This window comes from Pristiophorus japonicus, chromosome 19, assembly GCF_044704955.1.
Source record: "Pristiophorus japonicus isolate sPriJap1 chromosome 19, sPriJap1.hap1, whole genome shotgun sequence".
Lineage (NCBI taxonomy): Eukaryota > Metazoa > Chordata > Chondrichthyes > Pristiophoridae > Pristiophorus > Pristiophorus japonicus.
Genome location: NC_091995.1, coordinates 72,554,220 through 72,572,212, shown reverse-complemented (window position 1 = coordinate 72,572,212; position 17,993 = coordinate 72,554,220). Strand labels below are relative to the sequence as shown.

The following is a 17,993-nucleotide window of genomic DNA, read 5'->3' as shown; positions in this document are numbered from 1 at the left end:
AGCAAACACTCTGTCGATGCTATAGTTCTAGATTCTCTGTCCGTCAGCCCACCTTTTTTGACCAAGATTTCAAATAACCTTTCTAATATCTTCCGCATGCCTTGGCTTTCATTGCCTTATCCAGACCTATTATTTTATTTTCTCTTTACCACCCCCCCCCACTGTCCCACGTCTCCATAATGCACCATGGAACATTTTCTTTTGCCGTCCTATTTGACCCTGAGATGAGCTTCCGACCACATATACTTTCTATCACCAAGACCACCTTCTTTCATCTCCATAACATTGCTTGTTCTCTGACCCTCCCTTAGCTCATTTGCTGCTGAAACCTTTTTCAATGCCTTTGTTACCTCTAGACTTGACTGTTCCATCGCTCTCCTGGCCAGCCTCCCATCCTTCATCCTTCATAAACTTGAACTCATCCAAAACTTTGCTGCCCGTAACCTAACTCGCACAAAGTCGCGTTCACCCATCACCCGCTGTGCTGACTGACCTCCTTTGGCTCCCGGTCCAATGCCTTGGTTTTAAAATTCTCATCCTTGAGTTCAAATCCCTCCATGGCCTCGCCCCTCCCAATCTCTGTAATCTCCTCCAGCCCTACAACCCCACGAGATCTCTGAGCTTCTCCAGTTCTGCATCTCCGATTTTCATCGCTTCACCATCGGTGGCCGTGCCATCAGCTGCTTAGGCCCCAAGCTCTGGAATTCCCTGTCTAAACCTCTCTGCCTCTTTCTCTTCCTTTCACACACTCCTTAAAACCTACCTCTTTGATCAAGTTTTTAGCCACCTGTCCTAATATCTCCTTCTGTGGCTCGGTGTCAAATTCTGTTTGATAATCGCTCCTATAAAGCGCCTTGAAACGTTTTGCTGCGTTAAAGGTGCTATATAAATGGAAGTTGTTATTGTTTAAAGGATAGTATGGAGGAATCCCCTCGAGAGGCTTATCTTTCTCTTGAGAAGGATCAATGCCGCCAGTCTTGGGGGGCAGGGGTGGGAGGGGGGGTCCTGAAAAGGACAAGTGTGAAAATCAGGCCCTATCTCCTCAAAATATAAAAAGATAAAACAGGACTCTAGAAATGCTACCATAACGAATTGAAGCCTGGAGTTCAGCTGGAGTTGCAATGCCCGGAAGCTGCGTGTGCCTAGTGCGCTGTGACTCCAGCTGACTTCACAGTTGAATTATTTTTGGAAGCATTCCTGGAGTCCATTTTTATATTATATGTGTAAAGTATGTACCTACGAGTATGCTCACAGGTGCGTAGAGCTGTTCAGTTGTGAGTGGCTTAACCAGTCACGTGATGCTCACAAGACTCAATAAAACCCCGGCCAGTTGGGTTCAGGGGGTCCATGAGGCAGGTGGTTGTGAGCCTGGTGGATAAACTAGTAATGTGTAATAAAAACAGAAAATGCTGGAAATCTCAGTGGGTCTGGCAGCATCTGTGGTGAGAGAAACATAGTTAATGTTTCAGGTCGATGACCCTTTGTCAGAACTGTGTGATTGTTAAACCTTTTCCTAATAAATCAACTAGTTCTTAATAGCAATGTGTTTCTGAAGCAAAGAACCCATGAAGCAAATACATTACAATATGCAAGTTATATTTTGTCTGTCTGTCCATTTTGAGTAGACAGTCCTACCCCATTGTTTTTTAATGCAATCTGTTTGGCCCATTGTCACCTAATAGACCAATCAGATCGCTGGTCCAACTGCTAGTTTTCAATCAGCACTTGGTGAGTGAAGCCGTGTAAAACGGATTAAAAGTTTGAGAAAGAACGTGACAAATGGGCAAAGCTGTTCCGCAAACCCTTTTAAATGCTGATGGGGAAAGGAGATTCCCTGCCCTGTGTTCTTTCGACAACGCTGCGTTCTGAAGCTTTTTGAGCAACTGAGTCCCTAGTCAAGATCTTACTGCTGAAAATTAACACTCGAGTCAGGAAAGGTAAAGAAAGGAAGACTTGCACCTATCACGACCACCGAATGTCCCAAAGCGCTTTACAGCCAATGAAGTGCAGCCACTGTTGTAATGTAGGAAACACGGCAGCCATTTTGCGCACAGCAAGCAATGTGACAATGCCCTGATAATCTCTTTTTAAGTGATGTTGATTGATGGATAAATATTGGCCAGGACACCGGGGAGAATCCCCTGATCATCTTTGAAATAGTGCCGTAGGATCTCTAACGTCCACCTGAGAGGGCACTGTTTTATCGTCTCATCTGAAAGACGGCACCTCCGACAGTGCAGCACTCCCTCAGTACTGCACTGGGATTTTGTGCTCAAGTCTCTGGAGTGGGACTTGAAACCACATGCTCAGAGGCGAGATTGCTGCCCACTGAGCCACTGTAAAGCAATGGTATATTTGGGGAATCCATAAGCTTCAGTTCCAAAGTCATACCCCGACAAAAAGATAGCCTGGACTTTCTCTCTGATGCAAACTGACCACTTGCTGTGCCAGTTGGGCATTTTCTGCTTTTATTTACAATTGCAATTTACAATATATTACAATTTACAATATACATCAATGATTTGGATGAAGGAATTGAGTGTAATATCTCTGAGTTTGCAGATGACACTAAACTGGGTGGCAGTGTGAGCTGTGAGGGGGACGCTAGGAGGCTGCAGGGTGACTTGGACAGGTTAGGTGAGTGGGCAAATGCATGGCAGATGCAGTATAATGTGTATAAATATGAGGTTATCCACTTTGGGGGAAAAAACACGAAGACAGAATATTATCTGAATGGCGGCAGATTAGGAAAAGGGGAGGTGCAACGAGACCTGGGTGTCATGGTTCATCAGTCATTGAAAGTTGGCATACAGGTACAGCAGGCAGTGAAGAAGGCAAATGGTATGTTGGCCTTCATAGCTAGGAGATTTGAGTATAGGAGCAGGGAGGTCTTACTGCAGTTGTACAGGGCCTTGGTGAGGCCTGGAATATTGTATGCAGTTTTGGTCTCCTAATCTGAGGAAGGACGTTCTTGCTATTGAGGGAGTGCAGCGAAGGTTCACCAGACTGATTCATGGGATGGCAGGACTGACATATGAGGAGAGACTGGATCAACTGGGCCTTTATACATTGGAGTTTAGAAGGATGAGAGGGGATCTCATAGAAACATATAAGATTCTGATGGGACTGGACAGGTTAGATGCGGGTAGAATATTCCCGATGTTGGGGAAGTTCAGAACCAGGGGACACAGTCTTAGGATAAGGGGTAGGCCATTTTGGACTGAGATGAGGAGAAACTTCTTCACTCAGAGAGTTGTTAACCTGTGAAATTCCCTGCCGCAGAGAGTTGTTGATGCCAGTTCATTGGATATATTCAAGAAGGAGTTAGATATGGCCCTTATGGCTAAGGGGATCAAGGGTTATGGAGAGAAAGCAGGAAAGGGGGAATGATCAGCTATGATCTTATTGAATGGTGGTGCAGGCTCGAAGAGCCGAATGACCTACTACTGCACCTATTTTCTTTGTTTTTTATGTTTTCTATTCCACCTTTGTGATTTGTCTGTTTACCTGTAACCACCTCACTTTGCTAATACTCAGATAATTTGTTACAGACGATGTGCAGGAAGCCTATAATCTTATCAAAGACCTGGAGCCAACAACACCTCAGGTAGGCAGATCTTCCGAGTCTTTGTGCGGTACAGCCAGCTTAGGAGCAGCACCACGGGAGTGTTTGTAGGGCATGTGCTAATGATCGGTGACTGGACAGCCGCGAGTGCTGAGGCTCGTGGAATGTTTGCATTGTGAACGTGCTTGGTTAGTAAGTCTGAAGCATTTTGTTCATTTTAATGATGTGCAAATTTTGGATTGTTTATATAATGATTGAGTGTTTGAAAAAGCTCTGTTGTTGAACAGCTGACATCCTGACATCCAAACATCTCCTTACTTCTGCCTTGATACCCGAGTTAGAGAGGGTGCTGGAATAAAATTGACACAGTATTTTAGGATGATTTCTCCTGTTCCTGGCCTGACCTTGCTGTATACTCTCATCACCTACTATACCAGTAAAGACCTATATTTTGGTCACTGGCTGGAACTGTCCTAATTTTTATTCAAATAAAAGCAAATATTATCCACTCACAGTAAGCAAAATGCATTTTAGGCGGGTTTTGTCCTTTCAAGCTTTATCAAATTCCGCCTATTGCAGACTGTAAAAAGCTCTCAGTCCTGGATTTACATTGGTGAATATTCCCACCCCTATTCATTGAATCATATAATCTGTCACTCAATGGCGAGGCAAGGACTCCAACAAGGGAGCTAAACCATCTCCCTGTGATGTTCAACGGCATTACCATCGCCAAATCCCCACCATCAACATCCTGGGGATCACCATTGACCAGAAACTCAACTGGACCAGTCACATAACAGGTCAGAGGCTGGGTATTCTGCGGCAATTGGCTCAACTCCTGACTCCCCAAAGCTTCTTCACCATTTACAAGGCACAAGTCAGGAGTGTGATGGAATACTCTCCACTTGCTTGGATGGGTACAGCTGTAACAACACTCAAGAAGCTCAGCACCATCCAGGAAAGCAGTCTGTTTAATGTGTAGCTCATCCACCACCTTAAACATCCACTCCCCCTATCACAGGCACAAGGCACTTCACAGGAGCGTTGTCAGACAAAATTTGACACCGAGCCACATAAGGTGATGTTGGGATAGCTGACCAAAAGCTTGGTCAAAGAGGTAGGTTTAAATGAATGATTCAAAGGAGGCGAGAGAGGGAGAAGGAGCGGTTTAGGGAGGGAATTTTAGAGCTCAAGTCCTAGACAGATGAGGAGAAACTTCTTCACTCAGAGAGTTGTTAACCTGTGGAATTCCCTGCCGCAGAGAGTTGTTGATGCCAGTTCATTGGATATATTCAAGAGAGTTAGAGCTAAAGAGATCAAGGGGTATGGAGAGAAAGCAGGAAAGGGTACTGAAGGAATGATCAGCCATGATCTTATTGAATAGTGGTGCAGGCTCGAAGGGCCGAATGGCCTACTCCTGCACCTATTTTCTATGTTTTCCATGTTTCTATGTATTGCCAACTAAATTTCACAGCCAGATTGCACTGCTGCAGTACCATCTCAGTGACACTAGAGGCTGCAAGTGAGCTATTTACTGTGCCTCCAGTGATCAGGGGGCCGAAATTGGCCTATTGGCCTCCGGGGAGCGCTAACAGAGCGCAAAAGTGTTTTCATCTTGGGGGGGGGGGGGGCACGCGCTACCGGCTCCCGCTAAATTACGCGAGAGTTAGCGGATGTGCGATTCAGTAGCACCGCACCCCCACAATTGCGGCACGGACCCCGCGAAATCAGTGGACAACAGCCCAACCGGTGAGTGGGATGGAAAAAATGGCGGCGCACTGCGCCACCTCTTTAACTTTTGCCCCGCGGGCGGAGTGCGGCCCAGCTCCGGCGATGACAGCATACCCCTTTCAGCACCGTGGCGGCAGTTGGCCAGTGTCCTGTGAGACTGCCGCGGGCAAAGTCAGTGCCAGCCTTGCAGGTCGCGAGCTGGGCGAAAGTTAAAGAGGAGCCGCACTGCGCCGCGGGCCGCCATTGTCCGCTGATTTCGCGGGGCCCGTGCCGCGATCGTGCAGCCCGGCACTCCATCTCGGTGCCAGGCTGCCGCCATGGCGCCCCAATCCCTGGTGGCCAAGTGGAGGCCCATCACAAGGCCTGCCGAGCTCGTAGTATCCCTCCCCTTTAACGGGAGGGGCAGGGCCATGAAACGCGTCAGACCTATGCATAGCGACCCCGATCACGCCCATGGATGTGGAGCGCACAACATTGCGCTCCACTTCCTCTCTGGAGCGGTGACCCCAATTTAGGTCACGGGGCGGGACTCCTGCACCAGGCGCAGGAAGTCCCGCCCCGCGAGGGTTACCGTCCCCAAACGGGACGGGACCCAATTCCTAGGCCCAGATTTTCACCGTCTGTTGTACTTCAGCTTTACCTTCTCCACAATATTTTATGAAGTCACAAAACAGAAAATTTCTTTGATGTTTTAATGCCTCCGCTGTTACAAAATCATAACAATAAAAGACCAGCCTGTGTGTGTGTGTGTGTGTATATAAAAGTACAAAATGTGCCTGAACACATCATTTTGTTTCTACTCAAAGGTCCATGCTTTGTTTGAGTGATGGGAAAGCTGCTTCTGTCCCTCTGGGCCAGGCCTGGACATTAACTCAGGGGTGGACCTTTAATTAATGGACTATATTATATACTGCCTTGTCTTTCCTCTCCACTATTAGGAATATATCCTGAAAGGCGTGGTGAATGCAGCCCTGGGGCAGGAACAGGGTTCGGTGAGTTGATGCTTTAGATATTATACTGGGACCGGGGGCGGGGGGCGGGAGGTGGCAGTGCTCCAGTGCGTTATGCGATGGATACGGGATTGCGTTTGTGAATGCCCATGCTATGATTTTTGATATTGGGGAGAGGCTGAAATTGTGAATTTGCCCGTGGGGAATCATAACGTGAACCTGTATCGATCACCAGTGCTGGTCGGATTTCCCAATTAACAGGCACTGATTTACTCTCTAACATAGTTACTAAGTGTGTGCCGCTGTGTGTGGCCATCTGTTCCTGTGTATTTCTCTGTTGTCCATCTGTGACTGTGCCCTCAAACACTGCTGTCAAACGATGAATTTTGGATTTTTGCCATCAGTCTCAGCTATGCTGTTAGGAAGTGATAACACTGGGAATCAGCAGGGTGTTTATAAACACCTCACACAATACTGTACACTCGACCTCTCATATCATCATAGGTGATCCCTCGAACAAGGATGACTTGCTTCCACATGGGTTCACAGATATTCAGGACCTAATATTCCAGGGGTGGAAGATGCCTGTGCGTAGATTTTTTTAACGTGGGGTGACCGTTGCACATCAGCCACCACACGAGCTTGACAGAGCCCGGCCTTTATCCAGTGGCAAGGATTAACCAGGACGACTGGAGACCTGCTCTGCTGCACGGACCTAGTGCGCACACATATCGCAGTGTGGGCTGGGCCCGTGCTGCCCCTGGGCCCTCGGCTCTTCTGGTCCCCGTACCCTCATTCGCCGCATCTCCGCCACGATCTCTCGCCGCTCCTCCGCCACTCGGCCTCTACTGCACCATTGGCACACCGCACTTCCTGTACAATATTAACATTTTCACCACTGAGTCAGAAGGTTATGGGTTCAGGCCCCATTCTAGGACCTGAGCCCATAATCCAAGTTGACACCTCGGTGCAGGAGTGAGGGAGTGCTGCATTATTGGAGGTGCGGTCTATTGGATGAGACATTAAACCGAAACCCTGTCTATGTTCAGTTAGGTGTAAAATATCTCCGTGTTCTGGCCAACATTATTCCCCGACCAATGCCACAAAAACAAATTAACTGGCTGTTCATCTCATTTGCCAGAAAGGTGTGTTTTTTTTTAAATACACATTTATATGTCAAAGATATGAAAAGGCCATCAACCCCATGAGTGCTCACTCTCGTCCTCCAGCTGATTTTAGTCCTGCCGATCCCAACGACGGGTGAGGAAGAGACCTGGAGCCAAATCAGGAATCTGTGAGGATACTGATCTGTTTTTATGTTGCCAACTTTATTTCAGCATCACAAAGCAGTAAAGGAAACCTGATTTAGCACTGGGTTGATGAAAGCCTATCAATAACTGGGTGCACAGAAATGCTCACATCTGACTGTGTTCTCTTTGTCTGTTCACAGAGGGAGCACCTGAAGATTGCACAGCAGTATTTCCAGCTAGTCGGAGGCTCTGCCAGTGAATGTGGTACGTACTTGAGCCATGTGAGCGGCTTAACCCAGGACGCGCTATTTAATTGTAATGGGTGCTGAGCAATGTTTTCACTGAGCACAGCGGTCTGGAGGTCCCGCTCAGGCCTCTCTCCGGCTTTTCAATGGAAGAAACCGGGCATGTGCAAAAATTTGAATGGGCCGCACAGCCAGTTAAAGGAACCGCACACAAAGAAGAAATGAGATGGAACATTGGTGCTGAGTGAGCTGAAAGAGCCGGAGGTGTTCCACATTACAGCTCAAACCTCCATTATTGGTGGAGGCACATCTCCTCTCCTCACCCCACCCAGTGGAAAATGAAAATTAGAGGATTAATGAGTCCTCAATTTGTGGTTTTGTACAGCAACGCTCTAGGCACAGGAATGAAGACCAATCCAAATAATCAGGGAAACATTATGAAATTTCACTGTCTCAAGCACAGCTTTGTCTTACATTAGTTGGAGTGCAGGTAATTGTGCTCCTGCTGTATAACAATTTAACATCCTGTCCACACATCCTTGTAACTCCCTGGGTTAAGGTACCTGCTGAAATATGTATATGTTGAAACAAATCCTTTGTTACCTCTAGACTTGACTACTCCAACGCACACCTGGCTGGCCTCCCGCAATTCTACCTTACGTGAACTTGAGATCATCCAAAACTCGGCAGCCCGTGTCCTAACTCACACCATGTCCCGCTCACCCATCACCCTTGTGTTTGCTGACTTATATTGGCTCCTGGTTAAGCAGTGTCTCGATTTTAAAATTCTCATCATTTTCAAATCCCTCCATGGCCTCGCCCCTCCCTATCTCTTTAATCTCCTCCAGCTTCACAACCCCCCCCAAGATGTCTGCACTCCTCTAATTCTGCTCTCTTGAGCATCCCTGATTATAATCACTCCACCATCGGTGGCCGTGCCTTCAGCTGTCTGGGCCCCAAGCTCTGGAACTCTCTCCCTAAACCTCTCCGCCTCTCTTTCCTCCTTTAAGACGCTCCTTAAAACCTACCTCTTTGACCAAGCTTTTGGTCATCTGCCGTAATTTCTTCTTATGTGGCTCGGTGTCAAATTTTTTTGTTTTGTATTAAAACCCTCCTGTGAAGCGCCTTGGGATGTTTTACTACGTAAAAGGCACTATATAAACACAAGTTGTTGTTGTTGCTGAAATGTATTTGAGAACGGGCACCTTACCACTCGATTTGTGTGGTTGAACAGATTGTTCCATAGTATAACAGCATAAGCCTCACAATGGACCCATAATAATTATAGACTTTGGCAATCGTACTGCAATTTCCCCCCATCCCCTGCCAGAGACCCAGTATGAATATCCCAGATTCCACACGGCAGTTGTCACTGTGATGGTGATGCTCCCTTCTTTGTGTTTTCTCCCCTTCCTGCAGCGAGATCTTTGCACCGTCCATGGCTGAGAAGGTGGGAATTGGGTGTCTTTCTCCCAGGCTTTGCTAAAGCCGCACTGAACCCTGCTGCCAATAAGCACACGAGGGCAGCCATGTGATTGATTTCCTCTTTCTCTGGTTTATTTTCTGTGCGGGGAAGGAGAGGAATCACAATTGTGAATATACATGGGACGTCTGTGGAGCCGACACGCTGGTGCTGCACTGCTGGAAAGTCACACCTTTACAAATCGGCAGTCTTTCTCTGTCGAGCCTGTTCCGTCTTTCAATGTGATCGTGCAACCTAACTCCGTGTACCTGCCTTTACCCCAATACCTCAATACCTTTGGTTAACAAAAATCTATCAATCTTTTACTGTTTACCTTCTCAAGCCCTTTCATAATCCGCAACTCTTCTATTAAATCCCCCTTAACCTTCTCTGCTCCTGTGAATACAGCCCTAGTTTGAAGTCTTTCATGTAATCTAGATCCTCTCATCTCTTGGGTCGTCCTTAGTAACATAGGAACAGGTGTAGGCCATTCAGCCCCTCGAGCCTGTTCTGCCATTCAATGCGATCATGTGACCTAACTCCATATACCCGCCTTTACCTGATATCCCTTAATACCTTTGGTTATCAAAATCAATCTCAGATTTAAAATGAGCAATTGATCGAGCATCAATTGCCGTTTGCGGTTGAGAGTTCCAAACTTCTACCGCCCTTTGTGTGCAGAAGTGTTTATAATTTCACTTCTGAAAGGTATGGCTCGAATGTTTTAGACAATGTTCCCTAGTCCTAGACTCACCAACCAGCGGAAATCATTTTTCTCTATCTACCCTATCTGTTCCCCTTAATATTTTGAAATCCTCGATCGATTCATCCTGCGAATCCACATTGTTGCAGTTTTTCCCTGGTTTCAATATCTTCTCTATAAACCTGCATCTGTAGCCTATCCAATATTTTGTACAGGTTCCTCATCATTTCTTTGCTTCTGTGTTCAGTACCACTATATATTAACCCGGGATCCAATTTCCCCTTTTTTTTGGCTTGCAAAATCCTCCTTTTAAGTCATGCCACCATGTCCTGGAGATGGGAATGTTCAAGATTTTGGCACTGTGCATTGTATTTTTCTTGGGAAATGCTTGGAATTTAGACTTGTGTTAACTTGTTTGGCTGCCGAGAAGCCGAATTTGATGAATGTGGGAAGAGACAGTATCGTTATTTGACAGGTAGATTGTCAGACTACTGTAAACTCTCATTTCACGGTGATATATGCTGGAGCCGAAATTCAGCCTCTTGATAAGGCATATTACCGCCAGAAAGGGACGGCCACACGGCAGTGTCAAATGGCCGGCGCTCGCGAAATTATCCTCAGTGGTTTTTCCGGCGGTCCCCAATTCCATCCCACTGCTGCCGAACCCCCCTAAGTGCGTCATCAAAGCGCGCACCGCCGATCTCCCACCCTGCAAGCAAAATTCAACTAAAAAAATCTTGCGGCCGCCGTGCAGTGCCCCCGATAGTTTTTCCTGTCGGTGCACTGTGTTTTGCAGTGGGTGCAAAATGCCACTGTGGCCACCATTAAAGGGGAGGGCACACTGCCGAGGTCGCCATCTTATTTTTTTTGTCGGCCCTACAATTATGCCCCCGGGTTTGTCGGCAGCCTGGCACTCCCTCTTGGAGACAAAGAGCTGGATTTCGCACAAGAGGCCACCCCATCCACCGCGGCGATGAAAACACAGGAAAAGCGTTAGGTGTGACCTGGTTCTACCCCGCTAGCTCTAAACAGTGCTGCTAATTTTGTGTTTTGTACCATCAAAGTGCCCCCTCTTAAAGGAAAGGGGACGGTGCTGTGCAGCATCAATATGTTTCCTGTTGGCCTGCTTCGAATGGTATTGGCAGTACTGTTCCTGACCACCCCATGCTCAAGGGCAGGAGGATAGTATGCAGATGATAACGGAACCAAAAATATTCAGCAGTTCTGTACCTGCACTGCCTCTCTTCCCTATGTCCGTTTACAATGAGAGTTTACAGTAGGATTGTCGTCATCAAGTCTATGGCCAAGAGCTTCCGCTTTGAGCGCGCAATCCGGATGCAAATTGTACTCAAATTGCGCTCGTTTTTCAGTTTTTCTTTGCTCAAACTCATTTGCATATCGCCAAATGTAAAAAATGTCCATGAACCAGCGCAGTCGAGCAGTATTTTAGAATGTAATTTTTGGGGGGAGTTTTGCATTCAAAATGACTTCTCGATATTATTAAGAGTGGCAACTTTATTAATATCGCTGAAAATGGGTACATCACAAAAAATATGCATTTTTAATCAGTGTCTAGTCCACCATCTGTGAGTAACCCAATTTTAAATGACTTTATAAAGCTATACAGAACCATTTACTGGTTACATTGGTGTACACTAGTCAGTTCCTCAGTACAATTTTAAAAAATGTGAAGGGTTTTAAAACATGCCTATTAGTGTCCTTGCACTTAAAACACCAACAACTCACATTTATATAGCATCTTTAATGTAATTAATCATTCCACGGCGCTTCACAGGAGTGTTAACCAAAAAAAATTGATGCCGGGGCAGATGACCAAAAGCTTGGCTGAAGAGGTAGATTTTAAGGAGTGTTTTAGAGGAGGAAAGTGCAAAGGCGGAGGGAATTCCAGAGCTTAGGACGTGGGAGCTGGAGGCACAATCACAATGGGGGAGCATTCAAAATCGGGGATATTCAAAAGGCCAGAATAGATGGAGCATAGAGGTCTAGGGGGATTATAGGGCTGGAGGAGATTACGGAGGGGCGAGGCCATGGAGGGATTTGAAAACAAGGATGAGAATTTTTTACTCGAGGCGTGGCTTAACTGGGAGCCAATGTAGGTGAGCAAGCACAGGGGAGATGGGTGAGCGGGACATGGAGGGTAGTCCTAGGGAAGTCGGGAATACGTTGGAATAGTCAAGTCCAGGCGTGGCTGAGGATTTTCAGCAACAGATAAATTGTGATCCGGCCAGAGACAGGCGATATTATGAAGGTGGGACAAAAAAAAGATGTCGGAAACTCAGCAGGGCAGGCAGCATCCGTGGAGAGAGAATCAGAGTTAACCTTGGAGGTCTGTGACCCTTCGTCAGAACTGGAAAAGTTAGCGATGTAACAGGCGCAGAGGCAGGGATAGGGGGGAGGGAAGGAAAGAACAAAAGGGACGGCCTGTGGTAGGGTGGCAGGCAGGAGTGGTTAAATGTTGCAGATAGGGATGGCAGAATCATAAACAGCTGCTGCCTGAAAAAATTAGGGCAGAGGTTATGGTCTGAAATTGTTGAACTTGAGTCCAGAAGATTGTAAAATGCCAAAACGAAAGATGAGGTGCTGTTCCTCGAGCTTGCGTTGAGCTTCGTTGGAACAGTGTAGGAGAGGATGGAGAGGTCGGAGTGGGAGTGGAGCAGGGGATTAAAATGGCAGGCAACCGGAAGATCGGGGTCGCGCTTATGGACGGAGGTGTTCTGCAAAGCGGTCACCCAATCTGCGTTTGGTCTCCCCAATGAAGAGGAGATCACATCGTGAGCAGCGAATACAGTATACTAAATTGCAAGAAATACAAGTAAATTGCTGATTCACCTGGAAGGAGTATATGGGGCCCTGGACAGTGGGACGGGAGAAGGTAAAAGGGCAGATGTTGCATCTTCTGACGTGGGGAGGGGAGGTGCTGTTGGAGGTGATTGAGAAGCGGACCAAGGTGTCGCCGAGGGAGTGTTCCCTTTGGAATGCTGGGAGGGGAGGGGAAGGTGTGATTGGTGGTGGGATCACGCTGGAGATGGCGGAGGATGATCCGTTGAATGTGGAGGCTGGTGGGGTGAAAGGTGAGGACAAGGGGAACCCTGTCGTGGTTCTGGGAGGGAGGGGAAGGGGCGAGAGCCGAATGGACATGGTCGAGGGCCATGTCAACCACATCAGAGGGGAATCCTCGGTTGAGGAAAAAGGAAGACATGTCGGAAGCACGGGCATGGAAGGCATCACTATGAAGGTGGAAATGGACAGGCTTAGTGATTGAACAGATGTGGTAGGAAGCTCAATTCATTATCAAATATGACACCAAGGTTGGGAACAGACTTAGTCATCTCAGATAGTTGCCAGGGAGAGAGATCGAATCAGTGGAAAGGGAATGGAGACAGTGGCGTGAACCGAAGACAATGGCTTCGGTCTTCCCACTAAAACAAAAAAAAAAACAGCTTAATTTTAAGACCCTCCTCAAAGGCCCGCAAACATGCACACTTAGCTGGGACCCGCAGTGGTGATGAATTCTGTCTAGGAACGAGGCCAGTCTTGTGGGCAAAGCCGGCTTCTAGTGCAATGATTTTTAAACCTCGAGTTGCACCTCTCTGGTCCGGCACCCTCGGAACCTAACCGGTGCCAGAACAGAGAGTTTTCCGAACCACGGGAGGTCATGCCGAGCCTAGGCTTGCTGGTACCTGAAGACCGGGCTCCTGAATGCCTCCACCACACTCCGGCTCAGGCTCGCTCTTGGGCCTCGCTCTCTCTCTCTCTCCATGTAGAAATCTCCCAACCACATTTGTTAATTAACGTGCTGGTTTGGTGCTCTTCTTTTTTTAATAAACCCGCCTTTCCCTCAGACCCAGCTTCGACACCTCGAGTCAGCCGCCTGCCCTTCCCTTTCCTTGCCCGGCCACCTCACTGAAGCTCGGGAAACCGGGACGCCACGCAGGCAAAGTGGCAGTTGCGCACTGATCGCTGAGAGCCAGGGAGCGCGGGAAACCGATGCCGAAGCCGAAGCCGAACCAAGGATGTTTCCGGAGCAGAGAATATCGGAGCAGAGAGGTCCAACCTGTAGCGTAAAAAATCGTGGAAACTCAATTTGCGTTGGACGTAATTTGTGCTTGAAATTCCTCGATCTTTTGCGCTGGTTTGGCCAATTTTCAGCGAGTTGCGCTGCAGCGCAATCTAGTGGAAGCACCTGGCCTGTCATTATAAACCGGCTACGCATTGTTTTATTGGTTATTAGAAGGCTGAGACCAGCATGCTCGCCCATCCTCAGTCAAGGGTTTGCTTGTGGTGCAGTAGGGATTATAAAATGGAGAAGCTACCTTTTTTTAAAAATCTTCCCCATAGTCCAGCTTTTAATCTGCTGCATTAAACTTTGAACATCTCAGCAAAAGAGCCACAGTTCAATTCCCAATCGTATCCTTATAAAGCCTTTTATTCATTCACGCTGTAACACTCGTCTTATTTTTCAGATACCATCCCTGGGCGTCAGTGCATGGCCTCCTGTTTTTTTCTACTGAAACAGTTTGAGGATGTTTTGATCTACCTAAACTCTGTCAAGGTCAGTAGAATGTTATTGTTGTATTTCCTTTCTTCCAGACTCTTGACCCCTCCATGTGGCCATCACACCACTGGGATGGTAGGCAAGTGACCTGGGGTACGCTCGCGTGGTTAAGTTACTGGACCACTGATCCAGAAGCCTGGGCTAACAATCCAGAGAACGTAAATACAAATCCCACCGTTTGAGAATTTGGATTCTGTTTTTTTTTAAACTAGTAAAAGTGACCATGAAGCTGTTGGATTGTCATTTAAAAACTCATCTGGTTCACTAATACCTTTTTAGAGAAGGAAACCTCCCAGCCTTACCCAATCTGGCCTACATGTGACTACAATCCCGCACCAGCGTGGTTTACTCTGAGCTGCCCTCTGAAGTGGCATAGAAAGCCACTCTTGTATCAAATCGCTGCCAGCAGTTCAAGAGGGAGGCCCACCACCACCTTCTCAAGGGCAGTTAGGGATGGGCAATAAATGCCGGCCTTGCCAGCGACGCCCACATCCTGAGAATGATTATTGGATTAAAAACCTGTGACCTTTTCCACACTTCTGCTGTTCTGAGCTTGGGAAAAGTTCCACCCAGATGCTGATTGGGGTTGCACCATCTTTGAGTAAATTGAGGAATGTCTGTTCCTAGAGTGTCATGTATCCTACATGGCTACTGTTGGTGCTATATCAAGGTGTGCCACCAGAGGGCACAGCAATGGGAGACTTGCAGATTACCTGTACAGGTGTGCCTGGCCTTGTATAAAAGGCAGGCCACCAGGTGTGATCCTCACTCTGAAGTTAGCAAATAAAGGTCTAAGGTTACTACAGTTCAAGTACAACACATTGCCTCATGAAGTCATTATTAGAGCATCCAAGGACACAACATAGAGCTGGTGCCAATTGCTTTCTGACTCCGTTTGTCAGTGAAGTCAGAGGCTATTCTGGATCCCTTTGTTCCTCTATCCCACCCAGACTCGCACCCTCCAAGTAATGTGACCTCCCGATTCTTCCTACCAAAATGTAATACCTCGCCTTTATCTTTGTTGAACTTCATTTGCCGATTATATTCCCATTCTGCAAGTTTATTAATGTCCTCCTGTCATTTGTTGCAGTACTCCTCAGTATTGCTAGTTTAAAGCTACCATGATGGGATGAAGATTCCAATCACTGCCATTATTATGGGCCTAGGAAAATAAAGTTTGGTTAACTCAGCTCATTTCCCAGTAGACCGAGCCCCATCCTGCAAAGCTGCCCATAACTTGGACAAATTAAAACGAATAGCCCTCTGCAATAGTTGCCGTGGGTAATGGAAATGTCATCCTGATGCCCTAAAGGACCTGGTCTGAGATTGGGGCTGCAGTACATTGTTGTGTCTGCGCCTAGTCAGTCTGTGCTCCACTTGAGAGTGCTTGATGCTGACGCTGGGAGCCTAGAGTGAGAAGTGTTGTGTTCCCCAGCTCTGCCGCCTCTCGTATTAATAAGCACAACATTCACTCAAAAATCTGGGTTTCTTTAAAATTAAAAATGTATTGGCTGCAAATAGTTGGATTTTCTATGTATATTTTATAAAGGAAATGTTGCTAATTGCTTTGTATAGTCTCGAGTGTGGTTTGAGGTGACCTTCCCTGTGGTATTTCCTTCTCTACTAAGCAGAATTATTGCTACCAAATGAATAATTAACATCTTGCGAGATTTATAGATTGCTTGATCAAAGACAGACACTGATCTTTCTTGGCGGTATTCCTTTTCGTATTTAGAAATGAATATTCATCATTCTGTATCCCCCAGTTTTCATATTGTTTATCAAAGAAGTGGGATCTCTGCAGCCGCTGTTCCCTGCTGCAAGGTGTGCTATAAATTGGGATAGTACGTGTCCAACAAGGTGCTCCACTATCCTTTGCACGGGGCCAGTTTTTGTCAATGTCTGTAACTGCTTTCTGTGCGACACGAGCTGGCATTCACTCCACCAGTGCATGAATCAAACCCTCCAGGTTTACAGGCTCTAAATGATCGAAGTGTGCATTTCACCACAGCTGACAGCGAGCGCACTGCTTGACACAGTTCAGCCTTTGGTGCGGAATGTTTAACTGCCAAGGTCTTGCACAATGAGGGAAGGTGCCCCTTACCCACCTAGCGGGTGGGGATCGGGAAAAATCACCATTGATCATCCATACGGTAATTGTGGAGCAACAACGGTAGGGTCCTGGGAGCACGCCACCCATGAAATAGAGGGGGCAGGGGGCCAAACTTAGAAGATGAAAGAAAATAGCAGATTCAGAAATGTCATTGTAGTTAGGGAGTGTATCCACCTGATTTTCAATAGCATGAGTTCTGTGGACATAAAGGCCAGATTCACCTGGTGCCACGACAGATAGCGAGTGTCTGTAGGATGTGACACACTCTTCCTTTTTGTTTTAAACAGAGTTACTTCTATAATGACGACCTCTTTAACTTCAATTATGCACAGGCGAAAGCAGCTGTTGGTAACTTCAAAGAGGCTGAGGAGGTAAGCGACGCTGTTTGTTCAGGCACCTGGGCTCCAACAACTTCGGAGAAACCGCAGGGCACCTTTAGGGATGTTGGGATCCCTAACATAATGCAAACATTTTAAACCCACACTGACCATATTAACTGTGATCATGGTACTGACAAGGGAAATAAAGGCTTCCCCTTATTTAAGGTTATGATATTCACAGACCACCAGGTCTCAATGATTTCCAGTCCGTGGTGTCATCAATGGGAGGCATCCCCAGGAGCACCTTCTTTCCACCACCACCTCCCCCTCGGAACGACTGAAGAAGAAGCAACGGGGGCCTGACTTTGGACTAGCCTGTGAGCTCTACAGGAAGCCGGAAGAACCTGAGAAACGATACGACAGACTTCCCTGCCCATCGCCTGGCTTCCTGAGGCTGTTTACTGCTGTCTGTTTGTGAAGCGACTTAACAATGAGACCTGCTCCACAGGTCTTCGTGTAGTTTGTAGAAAGTGATTTTTTTTTTAAGTAAGACGTCACACAAAATTCTCCTGAGTATATTTTTTTCAGAAAAATAGCGAGTAAATTGAATAGAGCACAACATCACAGTCTGGTTCAGTTGTAAAAAGCCCATTAACACATTTAATCTTGTCCTTACAGAATATCAACCATAGTATCTCACCATTAGGGCATTGAGCTCTTTCTTAAATGAGTCCAGTATCTCAGCCTCAACCACCCCTTCCTGGCAACCCCATTCCTCTGTACAGAAATACTTCCTGGCATCTATCTCCATATATAGAAACATAGAAAATAGGTGCAGGAGTAGGCCATTCAGCCCTTCGAGTCTGCATCACCATTCAATATGATCATGGCTAATCATGCAACTTCAGTATCCCATTCCTGCTTTCTCTCCACCCCCTGATCCCTTTAGCCGTAAGGTCCACATTTAACTCCCTTTTGAATATATCTAATGAACTGGCCTCAACAACTTTCTGTTGCAGGGAATTCCACAGGTTCACAATTCTCTGAATGAAGAAGTTTCTCCTGATCTCAGTCCTAA

General features: G+C 46.8%; 1 protein-coding gene across 1 annotated transcript in view; it reads left to right on the top strand.

Moving 5' to 3' along the window:
* The window catches only part of ift56 (intraflagellar transport 56), an 87,211-nt gene that overhangs the window by 48,520 nt on the left and 20,698 nt on the right, over positions 1-17,993 (top strand). The window contains exons 10-14 of the mRNA XM_070861592.1: positions 3,552-3,607; positions 6,235-6,288; positions 7,697-7,760; positions 14,391-14,479; positions 16,883-16,966. Coding sequence (XP_070717693.1) covers positions 3,552-3,607; positions 6,235-6,288; positions 7,697-7,760; positions 14,391-14,479; positions 16,883-16,966 — 347 coding nt within the window. The remainder of the gene's footprint in view (positions 1-3,551; positions 3,608-6,234; positions 6,289-7,696; positions 7,761-14,390; positions 14,480-16,882; positions 16,967-17,993) is intronic.